The 19,868-nt window shown below is 31.5% G+C and overlaps 3 protein-coding genes and 1 long non-coding RNA gene across 13 annotated transcripts; 2 read left to right on the top strand and 2 right to left on the bottom strand.

The window, feature by feature from the left end:
• The first annotated feature begins 106 nt into the window (after positions 1–106).
• On the top strand, positions 107–5,814 carry LOC117213707 (glycine receptor subunit alpha-1). Of its 10 annotated transcripts, none has more exons than XM_033459265.1 (10): positions 147–386; positions 666–736; positions 1,105–1,116; positions 1,330–1,429; positions 1,818–2,005; positions 2,580–2,735; positions 3,556–3,696; positions 3,792–4,021; positions 4,763–4,900; positions 5,401–5,807. In XM_033459265.1, the coding sequence occupies exons 1-10, from the start codon at positions 313–315 to the stop codon at positions 5,653–5,655; spliced, it is 1,365 nt and encodes a 454-aa protein (XP_033315156.1). In that variant the 5' UTR covers positions 147–312; the 3' UTR covers positions 5,656–5,807. The 10 variants fall into 10 exon arrangements, with proteins under 10 accessions (XP_033315162.1, XP_033315156.1, XP_033315157.1 ...); XM_033459267.1 differs by having other exon boundaries at positions 163–386; positions 1,851–2,005; positions 5,401–5,804; XM_033459271.1 differs by lacking the exon at positions 4,763–4,900 and having other exon boundaries at positions 107–386; positions 5,401–5,814.
• Positions 5,815–5,873: 59 nt separating this feature from the next.
• LOC117213705 (periodic tryptophan protein 2 homolog) lies at positions 5,874–10,227 on the bottom strand. Its single transcript, XM_033459262.1, has 15 exons — positions 10,083–10,227; positions 9,821–9,933; positions 9,634–9,728; positions 9,427–9,555; positions 9,051–9,321; positions 8,797–8,981; positions 8,473–8,710; positions 7,879–8,383; positions 7,374–7,711; positions 7,132–7,279; positions 6,874–7,039; positions 6,655–6,798; positions 6,511–6,585; positions 6,223–6,442; positions 5,874–6,164 (listed from the first exon to the last, which is right to left on the bottom strand). The coding sequence occupies exons 1-15, from the start codon at positions 10,098–10,100 to the stop codon at positions 6,023–6,025; spliced, it is 2,787 nt and encodes a 928-aa protein (XP_033315153.1). The 5' UTR covers positions 10,101–10,227; the 3' UTR covers positions 5,874–6,022.
• Positions 10,228–11,003: 776 nt separating this feature from the next.
• LOC117213709 (V-type proton ATPase 16 kDa proteolipid subunit) lies at positions 11,004–18,055 on the top strand. The gene is made up of 3 exons (XM_033459276.1): positions 11,004–11,356; positions 13,448–13,637; positions 14,176–18,055. The coding sequence occupies exons 1-3, from the start codon at positions 11,272–11,274 to the stop codon at positions 14,378–14,380; spliced, it is 480 nt and encodes a 159-aa protein (XP_033315167.1). The 5' UTR covers positions 11,004–11,271; the 3' UTR covers positions 14,381–18,055.
• Positions 11,159–11,927, bottom strand: LOC117213710. Its single transcript, XR_004488709.1, has 2 exons — positions 11,509–11,927; positions 11,159–11,429 (listed from the first exon to the last, which is right to left on the bottom strand). It is a non-coding gene; the product is annotated as an uncharacterized LOC117213710 (long non-coding RNA).
• Positions 18,056–19,868: the final 1,813 nt, after the last annotated feature.

The raw sequence follows: 19,868 nt of genomic DNA, 5'->3' as shown, positions 1-19,868 counted from the left end.
AGAAAAGTTTCATTAAATAAAATAGATTATCCTGAAAAAATGGATCATGTTAATTCGATATTTTAGGAAGCAATTATTTAGGAACAATATCACTGCGTTTAACAACATGACGGTGACTATATAACCTTTTTCGCAGGATCGTTGCGCAACTACAAAAAAAGGTAATAACTACTACATTGTACTGAAGATATTCGACAGCATTTGCAATTGAAATAGATTGCGTGTAACTGCCATTGTAATAGGTTAATTGGAACGCGTCGTAACTGGTAAGATGACTGATCAAAATGCATCGGCAGTTGTCGAAATCTTAGGATGAAGAACACGATCCTAACAGTACTTTTTTATTCATGTCTGAAACTTTTCGCGGAAGTGCGTTCTAGTGCAAGGTATTATAACTAAAAAAAGCCCATTGTCTCTCACTAAAATATTAATCAAAAAGTAATAAGTTTGCAACTTTCGAAATATATTTTGCTTCATCGTACTTGCAATTTAAAAATATTTCAAAGAAACTTTTCGTCACATACAATATTTTTTTCACGTTTACTAGTTTTCACATTTTGTATATTCTTTCGTATACCTTCTTCTGTATATTTTCCAAAATATTGTAAATATTTGTATAAATTCTTTTATAATTTTACCTTCTATCTTTTATCATTTTTTCATAGCTTTTTGACCGATGACGCGAAAAACACCACATTAAAATCGAGGATAGTTCTACCGGAGTATTACGTGAAAGGTTAGTCAACAATTCAATGAAATATCTTTTCCTTGAATAATATATATACAAAAATGCATTCCACATATGTGTATATATATATATATATATACAAATACTATACTATATATATATACAAACGAACTATTAGCTTATATCACGATTATACGTATACATAGTATTAGAATTGTAAATTTGTTTGAAAGTATCATGTGTACGTATAGTGAGTAGTGAAACTATTTGTATCCTGTTGGTACTTATTTTGATATTTCCGTACTTATGTAATTGTAACATACACTGATTAAGTAGGCCTAAACATATGTTTCCTACTAACCTAAACGTACTTTTATGCAATTACAAAAATCTGGTGTCGTGGAAATGAAATGCAGACCTGAATCAAAGTACGTTTCATTGAAAGACATGGGTATGTGTGAATACTTTTTAGATATAATAGCCACTATCCAAGGTGTCCCATTTTGATTATTAAAGATCATATTTTTTGAAAAGTTATTTTGGTCACGCTAAATAGGGCACCTTGTATATGCGCGGTTTGTATGATTGTACGTGTAATTGTACGCTAATCAACATGGGTTAAATGCGAAAAAACAACGCAGAGATCAGGCCTCCATCGAAGCAAGGTTTTCCAGTGGTAGTGGACTTCAATATCTTTGTAGCTGATATCAATTCAATAAATGTAGAGGATATGGATTTCCGGTGAGTGGAGATGGTATATTAACGAGATCATGCTACTGATTGATATGCACGTGTTTTGCACGCTAAAGTATATTAAAAAATGTGCAAATAATATTTCACTAGATAGATTCGACCTATTTTAATTGATTTCGTTTTACTAAATATAATTTACTATCATAGCACTAATAACTCTATACATATTACTTAGGTAGTAAGCTTTTTTGACTTGCGGTCCTTTTTTATAATAGACAAATTAAATAATAAATAACCATCCTTTACTCCTACATAATAAATATTTTTATGTTGGGAATGTAATATTGTATAATACATATATTGAATAACTTCCAGTCGATATATTATCTATTTGTGTTTTACTATTTCAAATAATTACATGTTACGTATTCAACAGTTGCCACAGAAATAATAGAATTACATCAAATAGGGTAGACATGTTCGTTCGTCAGAGTTGGATCGAATCTCGACTTGATATGCCGGACGAGATTTTCGAGGAGGGCGATGATTACGTGACACTGCCTCCTGAATTCTTCGACAGTTTATGGCAACCAGATCTTTACTTCTTAAACGCGAAAGTCTCTGGTAATTTTTGTCATAAATGCTATATATATGGATCATATAAGGACATGCGCAAATAATGTTAGATTAAAATTTCTAAAACGTTACTAACTGCACGTATAGACAATAACATTGCACTTCCAGTTCTATTACAAATGAAAGTTCACAATATTATAAAATTGAAAGGAATAAGACTGATATTTGATACAATGTAGCACAAGGATGATAAATGAACAACTATTTCCTATCTATATTGACTAAACTTTCTAATACTCTGTTGAAGTCTTTTATTAATCATTTATTATATCTTTCACTACTTATCTAATAATAAGTATTCATATTGTATCTGGCATTCGTCGAAAAACCGATAACGATCTACCTGATATGGATATTATACGCGTTAATGATCCGTAAAATTCTGAATAACCTTGAAGTAGCCTTGAAATGATCTTCAAGTAATCTAAATGTACTTTCATAATGACTTTAATATGTTTTTGTCCAAAACATGTTTGATCTTACAATAGTCTTGAGGTGACCATGAAACTTTGTAATAACTTTGAAGTATCTAATAATGAATTAAAATCATTTTCTTTTTCAGAAATTGCGGCGTTAAATCACAAATTCTCATCTGTTACGTTGTATAGAAACAAAACGGTCAAATATTCAGCACGGATGCATGCCATCATCGCCTGCCAAATGGAATTTCAACTCTACCCAATGGACATTCAAATATGCCCTATCTACATAGAAAGTTGTAAGTTCAATAACGGAACAAGACTTGCTAACAGGATATGTCACATTCCTGCATTTTTATTATTTTTTTCAATTAATCATTCTTCGCTTTAATCATACTTAGTTAGACTGTTCTTTTAATTGTAACGATAAAAATAAAAATTTACATGAATATCCGCGGTTTAATCATATTGCCGAAACATGTGGAAAATTGTTACTGGCAAGTTTCGTCATATCTCTAAAAATAACACAAATGATGTGAATGTGGATGAATAAATTTATTGGTACACCTTGTATGCAGCTTTAGACTGTAGAACGTCACAGAAGTCTTGCAGCAGTTAGCGATAGATCATTGTCGAAACAAATTATTGCAATTTATATTTAAAATTTCAATGGAGAATGGAACGGAATGGAATCGTTTAAGATCTAGTGCGTATATACACTGTTGAACTGTTGATGTAGAAACACCTGCTTCTTAATTCAATCTTCTTATTAATATGCCACGCTTCTTTATATTTATATTCATTACCAATTAATCCCTTAAAACTTTGTTTAATTTTATTATTTAAACGCGCATTGTTTAATTTCATTAATTTTATTTTATTATTTATTATTTGGTATCAACAAATAGTCAATTGTATAAGTTCATATTTAAATATTAAATTATTAAAATGAGAATGTTCAAATATTCAAATCTTAAATATTGAAACGACCTTGTAATCTCATACTGTGGGCTCTTGTAATATTCTAATCCATTTCTATCCGACCACCATCCATTTCTATAATCCCAAAACTCAACATATTCACTACTTTAACTTGGAAAACTGCATTACTCGCGATAGTTTCCTATCACAAACAGAAGTTACGCTTAAGATGGGGATTGGGCGCAGTCACGGTGAACCCAGAACTGAAGCTTTTACAATATGATATCGGGAAGCCGGTGGTTGCTGAAGAAACTGTCGATTATATGCTCGAAAAAAGTGGTACGATTTTTGTTTCGATGTAGAACGATGATATCCAGACATATATATATGTATATATTTCATATTATATATTTCATATATATTATAATTTACAGGAAATTTTTCACGACTGGTAGTGTTCTTCCGATTCGAGAGGCAAATTGGTCATCATCTGATACAAACTTTCGCACCATCCACGTTGGTTGTGATGTTATCTTGGTTTAGCTTCTGGTTGGGCTTAGATGCGATCCCTGGTCGTGTGGCTCTTTTAGTAACCAGTATGCTGACCTTGGTTACTATGTTTACTGGTCTGAAAAGCGATATTCCGCCAGTTGCTTACGTGAAAGTAGGTTCCAATATAATTCAAAGAGTATTACTACTAATCGTTCAACCGTATAATTCTTCTTATTCCTTTTTTACACTTGTTCTCTTTTTTCTGGAGGGGAATACTTTATATTCATAGAAGCATACAAAAATTCTCATTGACCATCTCAGAAATAATGTTTTGTTTTACAAAGTACATTTCTGAGCTTGTCAGGATATGTTTAGGCGAACATGATAATAAGGACATTCTGTTCAGTCAGTCTTACTTGTAACTTGATTTCTAATGGAATTTTCATATCATTTGCGTCATTCATTAGTTCTTTGAACAATACCTAATACTTCTTCATTACATTTTTATTTGTAAATAGCACAGTGACGTTTTCTTTCCTTATCATCTTTGTTACGTAATAATGCTATACGGCAGAAATCTTTTGAAATTATCAAATGATAGCTATTGTATGAGATGGAGAAGTATGTATCGTTTTTGTATCAGACATTATCGGATATGAACTGATAACATGAATTCTATATCTTCGTCTGAATGGAACCGTTCCATTACGACACATTCTGTGTCTGAACACATAATCTAAACCGATCTTGGTACATATGATACCGAATATATATTAAACTATTTCAATGTTTATGTAAATTATTCTGATGTTAATACCTCTAGTTTTCTAGATAGCAAAATAATTCGAAGATTTATTAATATATCGAAACATTGACCGATAAACATTGTGGTAACGTATCTTTATGCGTTTAGGCACTAGATGTTTGGATGGCAGGCTGCATGATGTTTGTATTTGCTGCTCTCGGTGAATTCGTTGTTGTAAAAGTACTCGACTTGCAGTACCAGTTGGAATATGATCTACAATCGTCAATGTCCCGACATTATTCAACAGTTCGTATAGCAATTTTGACATTATTGTCATAAGTACAAGTTAGAGTACCAAAATTTTTCAATACTAAATGTAAATTAATTTATTATCCCTGTACGTTACTATATCATTTAATTCTTGTTCTATCTGCTTATCTCTATACCATTGTATATTATTAATACGCCATTATATTAACATTAAATAATATATCTCTAACTATTTCTCGAAACCTAAATATTTTTAATATTTACCCAATTTTATATTGCATTAAGTCCCGACCTTGCTTAGATCCTTAGTTATTTAACACCTTATATAGATGCGTGTGTTTTGCAAGGTCAATACTATTAATCAATTAAAGAAGTCTGCGGATTAATGGTTAACAAGAGATTCAATAAATGCGTCAAGTAATACGTTAAATAAAATACAGCAAAACAAAACGTAAAACATTAGAAAATTTGTATTGGATAACTAATAATAAAAGCATACAAAATTATATATCTAATAAGTTCCGCATTATTTTTAGCGTATAGTTGCCATGGAAAAGGGTCAAAGTATTTGGGATTATGACTCAACATATATACCAAAAGCAAGAAATAAAAGAGCTGGTAGCAAACATCTTCTACAAAATGCCTGGCTAGATACTGAATATCCAATGATACGTGTATGCAAAACACGGTCACAAAAAATTGACAATTACAGCAGAATAGGTTTTCCTATACTATTTATGCTGTTCGTCATTTTGTATTGGCCGATACTCTTACTTAAGAAGGCAACGTAATGCTATAGATACATAATATAATTAAATAAAAATCTATAAATTATTATTAGCGAAATTATCACGTATTGCATAGTTTTTCATAATTATAATACCTTAGGGCTGGAAACGACTATATAGATATACTGTACTAGAAATGTATGAAAGTAAATAGGTCTGATGTATTTTTTAAATACATGTTATTTCTTAAATTGAAATATACATTTAATAAAAATAACAAATAAGATACTAGATGAATTTATTTAAGATTACTATAAAACTTATAAATAAGCTGTACACGTGTATGAAATAGTTCTATGATTGTATTCGTGAAATATTTATGTGAATAGTAATCTATTTCTTTATTATTCAGTCTTATCATTAAGACGTTTTAATCAATTTCAATTTCTTCCACCGAAGACTTTCCAGATTCCTCATCAGTTTCCATTAAATTGTCATTGGAAACAGCTTTTTTGGCTTTATAAGCACCAACTTTTTTCAAATAACTCATTGTATACTGATTGAAATCACACCTGTAAAAAGAATATTAATATTTTTAAACAATAATACGCATAAAAATTATATACTAACAGTTTACTCAAATCATCGTATTTCTTTTGCATATTTTTCTGCAACATTAGCAATATCGGCATTTGAAGAGCCGTATCTATTCTTGGTCCGTGACTAGTCAATATAATTTCTATCCAAAGAAGATAAAAATGTATATGCCTAGTAAATTCCAATTCCGATGCTATGAATTTTAAAACCTTCTCGACATAGATATTGGATAAAACCATTACTGTTAAATCAACTGAAATCAGAGATATAATAAGTATATTGGATGGCTAATATTACATTAATAAACTATTATTAACTTACTATCTGAGCACGGAATATTTTCTATAACGCATTGTATTAATAATTTTTCATTCAGCTTCAGAGCCATCATTAATGCTGAAAATTTCGTTTATTAGTGCATTTTTATTTATTCTAAAGAAATTAAGTTATATATAAATTCCAAACCTTTTGCGTACTCCATTTGACTCAAAGCTTTTTTCACAGCTTCTGGTGTAATTCCTAATTCCAATTCAAATGGATCAAATACCAATCCAGCATCTAACGAATATAATAATAATCCTTCCGTCGTTGCCGCAGCCCACGCCTGTCCTATATGTAAATACTGGTTTGTTATTAAAATTACGTCATAATAATATTCGGTATAAATTAGAAAATAAATTCAACCTGTTGGAGAAAACTGTAAACTATATACTCTAACTTCTGGTTTTGTATTTCTGCTCGCCATATCTCCACTTCTGACACCTGGTAATTGTAAATTTACATTTCCTCTTCGTTTTTCCACTAATGCCATGTTTCCAAATTCTGTTAACTTTCGTTTATTTATGAAATCCTATGTAAAAATAAATTTTTATTAGAAAAATATTCCCTCCCAGAAAATAGTAAAAATATTATAATTTAAATTTGACATAAAAAGTTACTTACGTCAACTCCATCCAGTGATCTATTCTGTGTTACAACAAACTTTTTTATAAGTATAAATTCTTGTACATTATAAATGCATATATTTTTAGAATGCCCCCCAGCTAATATGCACGTACCATCAGCTGAATAACAAAGAACAGTAAACGCTCTAAAAATTTGATTTAATTAAGGTAATTTTAATTGTACCCAAATTACTTTTATTTCATTATGTATGGTATGTTCATACTTTTAAAAATACGTACTTGCCCTTAAGACTTTGCTTAGCTGTAATAAGATCAGTATCACACCTTCCACTGCCTAGATCATTTCTTCCTTCAATACTACCAATTTGTACCGCTGTTCTACAATTGAAAAATGAAATTTGCCCATCCAAAGTGGCAACTGCTACTTCTTCACCGTTTGGTTTGTATGTAACATATAAACCATCAGCAGTTAACTGTATCGTTTCATGTAAAGAACCACTTTCAATCGCATTCCATATTTTCAGTGTTTTGTCCCAAGATACGGATACTAATTCCGTGCTTGTAACACTTGGATTAAATGCCAAACTGGCGATTGGACCTTCATGTCCACTTAATATCTAGAATATAAAATACACAATAACACTTTAGCAAAAATTCTACAAATTTTCGAAACGTTAATACGTTGAAGATTGACCTTATATAAATCCTTCTTAATTTTATTTAACTGAACTTAAATCGCTAATTCTCAATGTGTGCAATTTTAAGATATTTTCCAGAAATATACCTCCAAAAGTTTTCCCAGTTTGACACTCCACAAATAAATTTCAAAAAAGTCTTGGCCTCCAGCTGCAAGAAACTCATCACTTGAATCTAAAGCAACGCAGGAAAACTGTACGGGTCGCGGAGAGGTAAGAGTTCGAAAATTTCTGTACCTCGCTAAATCATATGCTCTAACAGTTCCGTCAAGCGATGCAGAAACAATAAATTTTCTATTATGACTAAATATCACTCCTCTTATCGTAGATGTATGTTCTTGAAATGTAATAGAACAAAATCCATTCATAGTGTTCCATAATTTAACTTTCCCGTCATCACCTCCGGTAATAATGTATTGGCCATCAGGACTGTATGCCAAACAGTTTATATTATTACTGTGGCTTTGTTGCTTCATGGCATAAGTTTCACTTTGCCATTCCCATACTAATAATTGACCAGCTGCAGAACATCCTAAGGCTATCCAGTCACCAGTTGAATTTATGGCAATCGATGTAATATATTGGTCTGATATACTGAAAAATGAAGATTATTAAAAATAAATTACATTAATGTTAAAAAAATATAAATACTATATTAAATAATATAACTAATTAAACAATACCTTAGAGAATGTATCATATTTACATCAGGCATTTCGTATAAATAAAATGCACCAATATTGAATCCTACTACTAGGATATTAGTCTCTTGATGATATGCAGCTGTAGTTAATATTATTTTTACTTTCTTTTGGCTTTGAACTACATTAGCTAGATAATGACGACCCAATTTAGTATAACGTAATTGTTTGGTTTTTGTTTCATTTTCAGAACCTTCTACAATTGGTTCAGTTAAATCTCCTGTAAAACATAATCTGTATTACATATCTTATGTCCTTCTTTAATTTATTTGTATATTAAATACAAAATTATAAAAGAAAAATTACCTGATTTCAATAAATTGCGTTCATGAGCTTTAACCTGTTTGTCTGTTCTCTCTATAGCTTTTTCAATATTAACATCATCTTCTTCATCACTATCTGTTTTCTTGTCTCTTTTAATTGGAGGTACGTTGGATGGCATTAAATCTTCTGGATCAATTGTACACTCCCAAATACACAATTGTCCATTTCTTTATAATATATTTATATTATATTATATAATGACATGTTTCCATGAGAATTATATTCTAAATACATACCTGCTAATTGTAATTAAATCATAATTCCTTTTTTCAAAAAAGCATGCTACAATTTCATCAGTATGGCCACCAAGATTAATATATCTGAAGTTTTCATATTTTTCTAAACTGTAAATTTTTGTAGCCATATCTTTAGAACCAACAGCTAATAACTTTGAATCATAAGACCAATTAATAAAAGTTGTGGTATCCGCAGCTGCATGAAATACATGTTCCATAATAAATGGATTATATTCAGCTGTTTGCAAACCAGGTGCATTAAAAACAAATACTGAAAAATAATTGTCATTAATATAATTTTTTAATCAATTTTAATGAATAAATAAAATTAATTATATGTACATGATATATATTACATATCATATGAAAGACATACCATTATTTTGTTTACACACTGCAAAATGTTTACCATCTGGAGAAAATTTTACACATCTTACTGGTTGATGAAATCTATATTTATGTATTACCATTTTACTAACCATGGTAATTATATGAGCATCACCCACTATTAGAAAAATTTTCAAATAAAATTATACTGAAATTTTAAGACTAACTTCAATCATATAATATGATATAATTGTACCTTCGTTAATTGCAATTAGTAATACCCCATTGGGTGATAAATCTATGCTTCTATAATTAAATCGACTCTCCACAGGTAATGTTTGAGACTTATTACTGAAAATAATTTTCATAAAATTATTTCATTTATTATTAGATTAGGAATCATAATTATTCGAGTGAAATACTTGAATAAATATTATACTTGCTTTTTTAAGTCATATATCGTTATCCGATTTCCCACTGGGCTAATAACCGAAGATCCATCTCGAGAAAATATTAAATTTCCTTTACTATAAACTGCGCCCAGCAGATTACTGAACTATAAAAAATATTTATAATAAGTATAAAACTACATACAATATTGAAATATAGTACGTAACAAGGTTACTAACGAGGTTAGGAACAGTACAGATTTCAGTATCCATTACAAAGTTATTATTTCATAAATCACAAATACATTCTTCTTACCTTATATGCAAACTTCATGGTGTTTTAATGTATAAATATACAATTTTTATTACAAATATATTTCAAAATCATAGAACACGTTTAACATCATATTCGTTCGACATCTTATTTGAATCGTGCTTCGTCCATATTATATTGCAACTTCCGCTGTAGCACAACTTCCGCTCGGTGAATCGAATCACGTGTTAAAATTAAGGTGTTGGCTCAACATTTCAGTAACTTCCTATTAAATATTATAACTAATTATAAGTGTAATGATAAAAGCGTTAAATTATTGTTTTTATGTATTTCACGTTCCAACGCATGCATATCCAGAAGGATACTGCAAAATACATCATAAGAACTTCTTACAATTCATATGAATTTTACACGAACCGATTTCACGCCTATAATACAAATTTAAACTGAAAATTTCATTTAAAAAATCAAACATGTATTTTCATGAAACGAATGAAACGAAAATAAGCGCCTACGATAGCAAAATGCGTGCATCAAATTGCACGTGTAAATATAAATCTTTAACTATTCCATCGATATATTAATCAAAAGAATATTTAAATTTTATACAATAACCACCTAACTTGAAAAATCATTGTAACTTTAACTAACATTTCCAAAATGAAATTACAAATGTATACATCTCTGTTTAAACGTAGTCACGTGTCTGCGTACATTTTAGTAAAATAACCTCAAAATGCATGATAAATGTTGTAAGGGTAAGTCGGACGGATAAATGAGATTTCGAAAGCAATATTCATTGTATTTCTAGATGAAAGTATATTATAGAAATTAGCATAAGAGATAAATAAGTAAAGGAAACGTATGTCACGCGGTCCGAAAAGCAAAAGCTTGCGCAGTGGAGGTGCGCAGTGGTTCTGTACAGAGCGTATAGCACGGCTGACGTCAGATATAAAAGATGAAAGACGCGACTGGATTCGCTTGGAACGGTGTAGTCCGCAGTCGCGAACCAATAGGAAGGGAATAGACATTACCGAGTTTCGGCAGGCTCTTCTTCTCTCACTCGTCACTCGTCACATGACCCGCACTCCTGTACGGTAGGCCATATTTGACAGTGGCACTAGTTTAGCGAAGTGAGTGCGTGAAGATCGCTCTTCATCCCACGTTCGCGTTTTCGACAACCTGTAAATACTCGTGATCGATTTGACCTACGAGTCTTAAACGCATCAAAATGAGCAGTGAATATTCAGAAGGATCTCCTGTTTATGCTCCCTTTTTCGGAGTAATGGGTGCCGCCTCAGCCATTATATTTTCTGGTGAGTTTCAGTTGTTTGAAATTGCTCTAGAGACACTTGATTTGAAGAGAGCGCGAACTTAATAATTTATGTTCTATATGACAAAGTATATGACACAATTATAGATGAGAGAGTAGCTCAATAAATGTGCTCTTAACATTGGCAGTTCTTACCGTACGCACGCCATTTTCTTTGTTACAAACTGCATAAAGTATGGAAAAACAGAATATATCACGATGGATTAACAAATTTTTATTATGTAGTTGTAACAGCCCTCTAGGGAATATCTAATTTCGTTAATCGTTCACGATATGACTCATCTTATTCTTCAGTCATTACCGATAAAAAACTAGATTCGTAGAACAATCAATGAGAATGAACGTCTATTTCCACTATCTCGTGAATATATTTTGATACCGTGTCAAATCTGTCATCCGGTAATATATAATATTAGTCTGCGATACAGGTGCCTTCTAATCTGAATTACACGCCGAACATGTCAAGGATAGAGATTCAATTTTGAAGCGCCATTTTTCTAGGCACGTAGATCTAGGATTTCGTAATGTTCCGTAAATGCAGTCCAACAAGCTTAATTTTACATTACGAGAGAAACATTCGTGCGTCGCGTTTGGACGACCGGGGGATATTGGCTGTATTATTTCGTAATGGTGACCTCGTTGGATACTTTTTGAATAAAAGTCTGTATGAATTGAGTTGACGGGTATGGAAGGCAACTAATACAGAGGATTTACGGGGATCGATGGAAGATTCCACCAGATGCAACTATCGATATCATTATCTATCGATTTAGGTTTTAAATTTGGATAAAACATTTTTTCGATAATCTCTTATAATGGAGAAAGGAGAGAGGAAGGCAAAGCATGTTCAAGCGCGCAAACTTAAACTTTGAAGCGTCGTCGGTGGGTCCCTATCAAGGAAATCAATACGAATCCCTTTTACCGTGTGCGCCAGTCTTGAATGGACGGCAACACATGAGAAAAGCTTGACCTACGAATCAGAACCACGAGGAGCTTCGAATGTATGAAAAATCCTGATCTTCGTTCAAACAGAATTATCCCACTTGTCCAGAATACTCTAACATCTCTATGTTTTCATTCTTCCTTTATTATATCTATATACGAGCTACTCATAGAAGCTAAACTGATCAACTCTATCGAGGTTAATTTTTTGGTTTTAAGCAAGTTAAACGACAATCATCTATGTCACCATAATAATTAATTATACTAATGTTAAGAAATTTTCAAAGACTGAAGTTGATCGGTTTGAATTGTCAACGACTTATATAGTTGCATATGTGTGCGTGTGTGTAATAAATTTTCTCTGGACGCTGCTCTCTTCTATTGCTGAAATCAAAAATTGTTTTTGCTAATCAAATCATGAAAATTGAAAGGAAGAAAAGAGATTTTCTGGTTGTGCCACGCCCCCTATTCACGAGATGGGACTTACATGATTATCATGTGACTGCCAACGTGAGAATCATGTGACGATTTCCAGTCACAGCGGAATAATTTGACGACTATTACCTGAGATTTCTCTCTTTCTTTTTTTCTTTTTACCAATGTAAAACCCCAAAATTTTGAGAGACATGTCGACAAAAATAGCTACAGTATCGAATAATGCCATAGAAATGGGTCCGTGACCTTCTCATTAGAGATCAATATTAAACGAGATCGATAGCTCTCGATGGCTAGGAAATATCGTCGACACATCACAGAGATCTGTCAAAGTTTTTATTATGTATTTTGTTGCACGATTATTAAAAGAAAGATATTCAAATAACCGCATGTTATAATATTAATTCCAATCGTTTTATATTCATTCGTTGTTTTTCGATAATTCTTATCTCATATCACATCCGATACATAGATATGTATAAATATCTATCAAAGTATAAAATGCTTCACTTATACTATGGATAAAACCTTCTATACTATGTCTGAGTAACCATGCTTTACTATTTTAATAAATATTATATTGAAACGTATGTATTGTATAATCATAGAATCTTGTATTTAATTGTAATATAAATCTTTAATTGATAAATGCAATTAAAAGTTACTTATTTTTATATGATATCTATTTTACTTCCAGCTCTAGGAGCAGCATATGGCACAGCAAAGTCAGGTACAGGAATTGCAGCCATGTCTGTTATGAGGCCAGAACTTATCATGAAATCTATCATTCCTGTTGTTATGGCTGGTATCATTGCCATTTATGGCCTTGTAGTAGCTGTTCTCATTGCTGGTGGTCTAGAAGAACCTAGTAAATACAGTCTGTACAAGTATGTTATACAAGTTACTTAATTATTCAAATATCCTATAAAATAGTTTAGGTCAATAGTAATGTAACAATTCTATATAATAGGAAACAGATTTATATTTATTCTTTATGTATTTTAGTACTGTAAGTATTATATTTAAAGCATAGATTCATATTATATTGAGGTTTAATTTGATGTTTTGGTTCTTTTGATATATTTGATAAAAAGTATTGTAGTTATCTAAATATTGTGTTGTAGCTATTAAAAGAAATAATTTTTGAACAAAATTAAATACAATTTGATTATGTTACAAGCAGTATTCTAGTTTATTTTCTATGTATTAAGAAATACCTAGGTAGATTGTTACAGACCATAATCTACATGAATTAATTGCTCTAGAAGTCTTAGCAATGCTTCTCTATACATATTCTTACTTAATCAGTTTGGGGCTTACCTAGTTTTAATTCTTTTTGCTTTACTAAATGTTAGTAGTTTCATTTGTAATCAATCACTTTTCTCTTCCATAGTTAACAAGAGATTTTTTTGGTCTTTTTACTAGGGGTTTTGTTCATCTGGGTGCTGGCTTAGCCGTAGGTTTTTCTGGTCTAGCTGCTGGATTTGCCATTGGTATTGTTGGTGATGCAGGTGTAAGAGGTACCGCACAACAACCTCGCCTGTTTGTTGGTATGATCTTGATTCTAATCTTCGCAGAAGTATTGGGTCTCTACGGTCTCATCGTTGCCATCTACTTGTACGCCAAGTAAAATGATTTTAGTAGCAGGAATGCAAGACTCGTCGCCTGCAACCAACAGCGCTCCCCGACTATTAAAATATTACGACTTGTTTCGACATTTTACTTAAACACATTTTTTCCATACATACTCACATCGACTCATCTAAGCATCCTTCTGTAATACTGTATTCAAGTTGATATATTAGAGTCCAAGCATTTAATAAGTACATATTCATTATATAAATAACATAATTGTTGAAAAATGCTGCAAGCAAGTAACAAGAGTGCTGAAAATCTAATTAATTGATTAAATATTTTGAATTGAAAAAACAAATAATTCAGTCTTGCAGGAAGAGGATGTATGTACAGAAGATACGAAAAGCAACAGGCGACAGGGAGTTACACTGAGGAAAGACCCCAAATATCCCATGTCGAACATTTCTCTTTCACTGTATAGTAATCATTTGTAGTGTAGTTTGACATTGAATTATCAATTAAGATAATCGGCTCTACTGAGTGTATAAAGGAAAAAACTGTTAATGATAAAAGAATATTTAGCACAATTACATATATTAAACGCGATTGAAGTGGCAGTATACAGATTGCAGATGAACGTCTTTTACGACAAACGTCTACATAAAATTATAATATTTAAATCAGAAAGTGGGAAAAAAAAATGCAAGATTGCATGTAAGAAACAGCATAATATGCAATGGTTGTACAAACTATATCTTGAACAAAAAAAAGGAAAGAACGTAGATATTGTACAATCGAAATTATAAGACACAAAGTATAGTATGTGGGATGAAATTTTAGAGAGGAAAATGAAATGAATGTGAGTAGAAAATGGACAGATACATGATAGTATTAAGTCAATTCAGAGACTGCTGGACGTATTAGGAATTTGCACTTATTATGGTTTTGAATAATTCTGGGTGACTGCATAGGCCAGCAGTAATTCCCCTCTTTTAGCTGTAAACATACTTATTTCACGTTTCATTAGAAATATATATACATATATATATATAAGTTAATGAAGTGAAAGGTATGTTAAGACATCACAAAAAAAAAAGATTCCATACGTTCCAGCAGATGTATGACTACCTAAGAAAGGGGTTACGAGATAATAATGATGAAAAAAATCATTTGTACATTCCATACTAAGTTCGTTTTGTGCAGGCGAGCGGGCGCTTGTAATGGCGCGACAAATGTAGATTTTTTGGGAAAGAAAAAAAGGACAAATTATACGTTCGATACTTCACATTTTCTTTCGTGACAATGTTTTTAAATAAATATATTTATGGGGTTGAAAAACGGTGCAAACGAAACTTTTTTCGGAGGTTCATTGTTATAGGAGCTGACGGTGAACTCTGATATATGTGTTATGGCCTTTTAATCGGCCACCATCTCTCCCCGTAATAAATATATCGTGTCACGGTCGAGGACAAGAATTCTTTGCGCCCGCTTGCCAAATTTTATTGACTGCGCAGTATTTTCTATCTAAAAAACAACAAAGCTCAACATGTAGGCGCATTTCCGGGAGAGAAATAAACATATAAAACACTAAACATTTCAAAACCATTTCAGTTTACGATAATAGCGCATGAAACCAAAAAGATGCGAATCCCATTTCTTCGAATTTATCTGATCGGAAAAAGAAGAAAAAAAGAAACAAATGCACGAGTAATAGGAGAAAAAAATTTTAGCTTTGAGATATCCTTTTATTATTGATTGATTCTCGCTTGAAAATATACCTATATTAAATTGCATTGCTAATAACAGTTTTTTGAACAAATAGGCATTAGAAATTCTATTGCTTTCTTTTTTTTCAAATTCTTAACAACGATGATAGAAAGAAACGGAGTAAAAATGGCGTAAAGGAAATGGAAGAAAAATTGAACATTTTTTGTGAATAATTCGTAACTAGCAGTATAACACAAGTGAAACGCAAATGCGAGCCGGGGAGCGGTGGTGGTGGCTTTCTGCAACGAGATAGAATGAAGGAAAGATAGAGTGATAGAGAGCGCAAGAGCGATCTTCACTTTAAACAAAACACAACTTTATATTCGAACAAAATGCAAAAAAGCACACGAATATATTACGCCAATTACCTCTGTTCCCCCTTCTTCCTGCCATCCTAAATATGTTTCCTATCTATCTAATAATGATAATTAAAAGAAAAAGAAACATCTGTTATCTAATCATAAATTGTTCCCGTGCAATGTATATATCACCCGCCATGCTTTACACAATACGATTAAAAAGAGTTTTTTAGGCTAGATTAGGTTGGGTATTAATTGTATACCAAAAAATCTTGTGTAGTTGAGAGCGAAAGTAAAAATTGATGTGCAAATAGGCGTGTATGTGTGTGTTGTGTGTGCGTGGTAAAGAAAGGAAGTCTGGTGAATGCTAGTGTATGTGAGGAAGAGTGAATGAAAAAGCCCAAAAAGTAAAGAAAGGGAAATAAATGAGAAAAGAGCACTGGCAGATGGAGGAAAGACACCGCTGTCACCGCCGCCGCCGCCCCTCATGTACTATCTTCCAGTGTTATATTAAAAATAGACTCATTGTTGAGCGCAAAAAAGTGATACTGATCAATAATAATTATTTATGTTATAATTCGTCCTCGATGTTACAGAAAAGAAAACCGTGTTTAATAAAAATTTAATTTGGACAAACAGTATCAGTACTCACTTGTGTATCATCGAAAATTTACCTAGCTGTATACATACACTATATTACTAGCGATAAGAGTAATTAAACGCATGATGACGATCCATTTTTTATCACTGCCATTCAATTTAAAGAACCATGCTTTCTATATTACATCACTGGTACCTAAATCGCGTCTCACTGCAACATTGTTCGATGTTTTACGTGTTCGAAGAAAAAGAAACAAAACCTAGAGAATGAGATAAAGAAAAATTTGTGTAAAAAAAGTAGCTGGAAAAAAGAAAGAAAAGTCAATACGATACAGAAGAAAGAATAGTTTTATTGATTTGTCAAAACGTTTTAGTTTTAACCTTTTTTAACGATCAAACGATATTTCATCGGATACTCAATCTTAACATACTTATTCCTCGCTTGTGAATATAAATGATTGTTTACGTAATGTATTCAGTAAACGTTGAAAATTGAATTAACATTGGACGAAAATTACTGTTAAAACTGCATGTGAAGGGAAATGCAAATTTGTTACGTAATCGAACTTGTTCTACAGATAGGAAATTTTATCTATGCGGTCACACACACATATATTCACATATCCCTAAAAACATGTACACACAACCATACATGCATACATACGTGCGCATATATATATATATACATGTGCTGCGTAGCCGAAGTAAAATCAGGTCGTACTCTAAAATAAATCGATACCCATCTTACTTTCATTTAAAATGGTACAACTATCACATTGTTAAGCAGTTTATCAGATAATATAATATAATTTGTTTGAGAAATGTTAGTTGACTTGTATCGAAAGTACATATAAAGCAAGTATTGCTTTAATGATCGATCCTTGCTAATGTAAATACCTTAAAAAAAATATATCAAGATAGAGTCTGTGATTAGTTTATCTTATATTATATTTATATTTCTCCGCGACGATTGTTCAGTTTTATTAAAGTCGTTAAAGTTGGATCATTGATGAGAGAGACCGCTCGTACGCGCGCAACAACAAAAATAAAAGAACAAATTATTATCGCACGCGTCATTTTTAAAACATATCCTATATTTGCATTGTGTTTCATTTGACAAAGTGTTTTGCATCGTGCCGTAGAACGCATACACATAATTTGGAAACGCTGGCACGCCAATTAGACTATGTATACATACATGACACATACTTGCCGTATAACGTTTAGCGACAAGTTATGTTCTTTTACAAAATGTAAACTGGATTATCGAATGTCCTCGACACGATAACGGGATTCGCGTAAGAAGGTAACATCTAGAAACGATACCTTTTTAGATAACATTGAAATCCGTTTTTGTTTCATCGATTTCGCGGCGAAAGTCTGTTGTAAAGGGATCAGTAAAAAACAAAGAATGAGCAAAATTTGTTAAAGGTAAGATTATAAAGTAACGTTGTACGAATGTACTCGATATAACTTTTTACAATATGATAAAAGCATTATATTTCGTTTATATATACTATATACTAATGGCAGTTGATAATATGTTACATCAGTTTAATGTAAATGTTATTAGCAATATAGATTTAAAAAATTGAAACGCTCGTAGAGAAAGAAAGAGAATTGCTGAAATACCGTCGCGTATTTAGAATTATAGTTAACTATAATTTGTTTATATGTATGCAGAGTTGTGTTTTCAAAAAAGGCTCTACACGTATACCAAATAAACACTGTTTATTAGAGCCAAACACGTGTAATGCTATATTGCATGCAGTAATAATATACACCGAACGCACTTTCTCTTGTATAATATCAAGTTTTTGTTATAGTTATTTATTTCAGTCGAAGTTTTTTTCTCGATAAATCTCAAAATCCCAGAAAATCATCACGTATCTCCATATATTTGTATTATTTGTTTTCATTATCGAATATATATAATATATGTATATATACCTCTAAATGTGCAGTATATAAATAGGAATATTGGTACGAGAAATGTTCTTTTTGAATCATTTTTGAGCGATTTTGCTTTACAAGTCCAACAGTGCTATTTTGTATATTAAAATGTTGACAATTCGACGTTCAAAACTTTAATTTCGTTTACCCTTCTCGCCGTAAATATGTGACGAAAGGAAAGGAGGTAAGTAACAATGGAGGTAAAAAACAGAAATCTTGATTCTTGCGTTGATTAACATTAAACGATCCATTATCAATACGCCTTCTTATGAGTTACGTATGTCGTAAGTTATGGACAAGTATGCGTATAAAAGTCGAGTTTAGTCATGTATTTGGTCAATTAGAATTTTTCCCTGTACGATTATTGTTTCCACGCGAAATATACATAAAAAAGATATCAGGTGACTCATATTCATGAAACATTATAAGTGCTGTGAAAGAGATATCGTCGAAATATCGGTAGCTCATCGTTCCTTCATCATGTTCTTTGACAAATTTCAACGTTCACATGTATAGTGCGAATTATATCGCGTTTACAATTAAAGAATTTTTTTTTATTATGTCCATTATCAACAGGACATTCACTGAGTTGTAATCGTTGGTTGATAAACTCGATTAGATGATGCTTTCTATCTACTACTTATATCGTTTCAATAACATGATATTTTTTTTCAAATGTATTACTCGAAATACATATATTCAGTTGTCAACACGGAATTTAACATAGTATCGCTATTACATATATATATGAATAGTTTTGAAGAACAAAATATACACAAAAAATCGGTATGTCAATTTTGAATTGATCTTTGAATATACATATTGTTCGCTTTTATATTATATAGTATGCGATAGAGATAGAATATTCATGATGTCTCAGAAGTCCATGAGATGATGAAGATAAACGTGATTTATACAAAAGTA

This window comes from Bombus bifarius, unplaced genomic scaffold (genome assembly GCF_011952205.1).
Source record: "Bombus bifarius isolate JDL3187 unplaced genomic scaffold, Bbif_JDL3187 scf7180000009125, whole genome shotgun sequence".
In the NCBI taxonomy this organism is placed as follows: domain Eukaryota; kingdom Metazoa; phylum Arthropoda; class Insecta; order Hymenoptera; family Apidae; genus Bombus; species Bombus bifarius.
This window is presented reverse-complemented; position numbering and strand designations above follow the sequence as displayed.

Excerpts from the sequence above, each read along its gene's own strand:
- LOC117213709 (XM_033459276.1), top strand. The coding sequence starts at position 11,272 with ATGAGCAGTGAATATTCAGAAGGATCTCCTGTTTATGCTCCCTTTTTC. Across the intron at positions 11,357-13,447 it reads CTCAGCCATTATATTTTCTG|CTCTAGGAGCAGCATATGGC; the intron begins GTGAGTTTCAGT and ends TTTTACTTCCAG. Across the intron at positions 13,638-14,175 it reads AGTAAATACAGTCTGTACAA|GGGTTTTGTTCATCTGGGTG; the intron begins GTATGTTATACA and ends TCTTTTTACTAG.
- LOC117213707 (XM_033459265.1), top strand. The coding sequence starts at position 313 with ATGAAGAACACGATCCTAACAGTACTTTTTTATTCATGTCTGAAACTT. Across the intron at positions 2,006-2,579 it reads CTTAAACGCGAAAGTCTCTG|AAATTGCGGCGTTAAATCAC; the intron begins GTAATTTTTGTC and ends TTTCTTTTTCAG. Across the intron at positions 3,697-3,791 it reads TTATATGCTCGAAAAAAGTG|GAAATTTTTCACGACTGGTA; the intron begins GTACGATTTTTG and ends TATAATTTACAG.
- LOC117213705 (XM_033459262.1), bottom strand. Across the intron at positions 8,711-8,796 it reads ACGCAATTTATTGAAATCAG|GAGATTTAACTGAACCAATT; the intron begins GTAATTTTTCTT and ends TATGTTTTACAG. Across the intron at positions 6,443-6,510 it reads AAATATTCCGTGCTCAGATA|TTGATTTAACAGTAATGGTT; the intron begins GTAAGTTAATAA and ends CTCTGATTTCAG.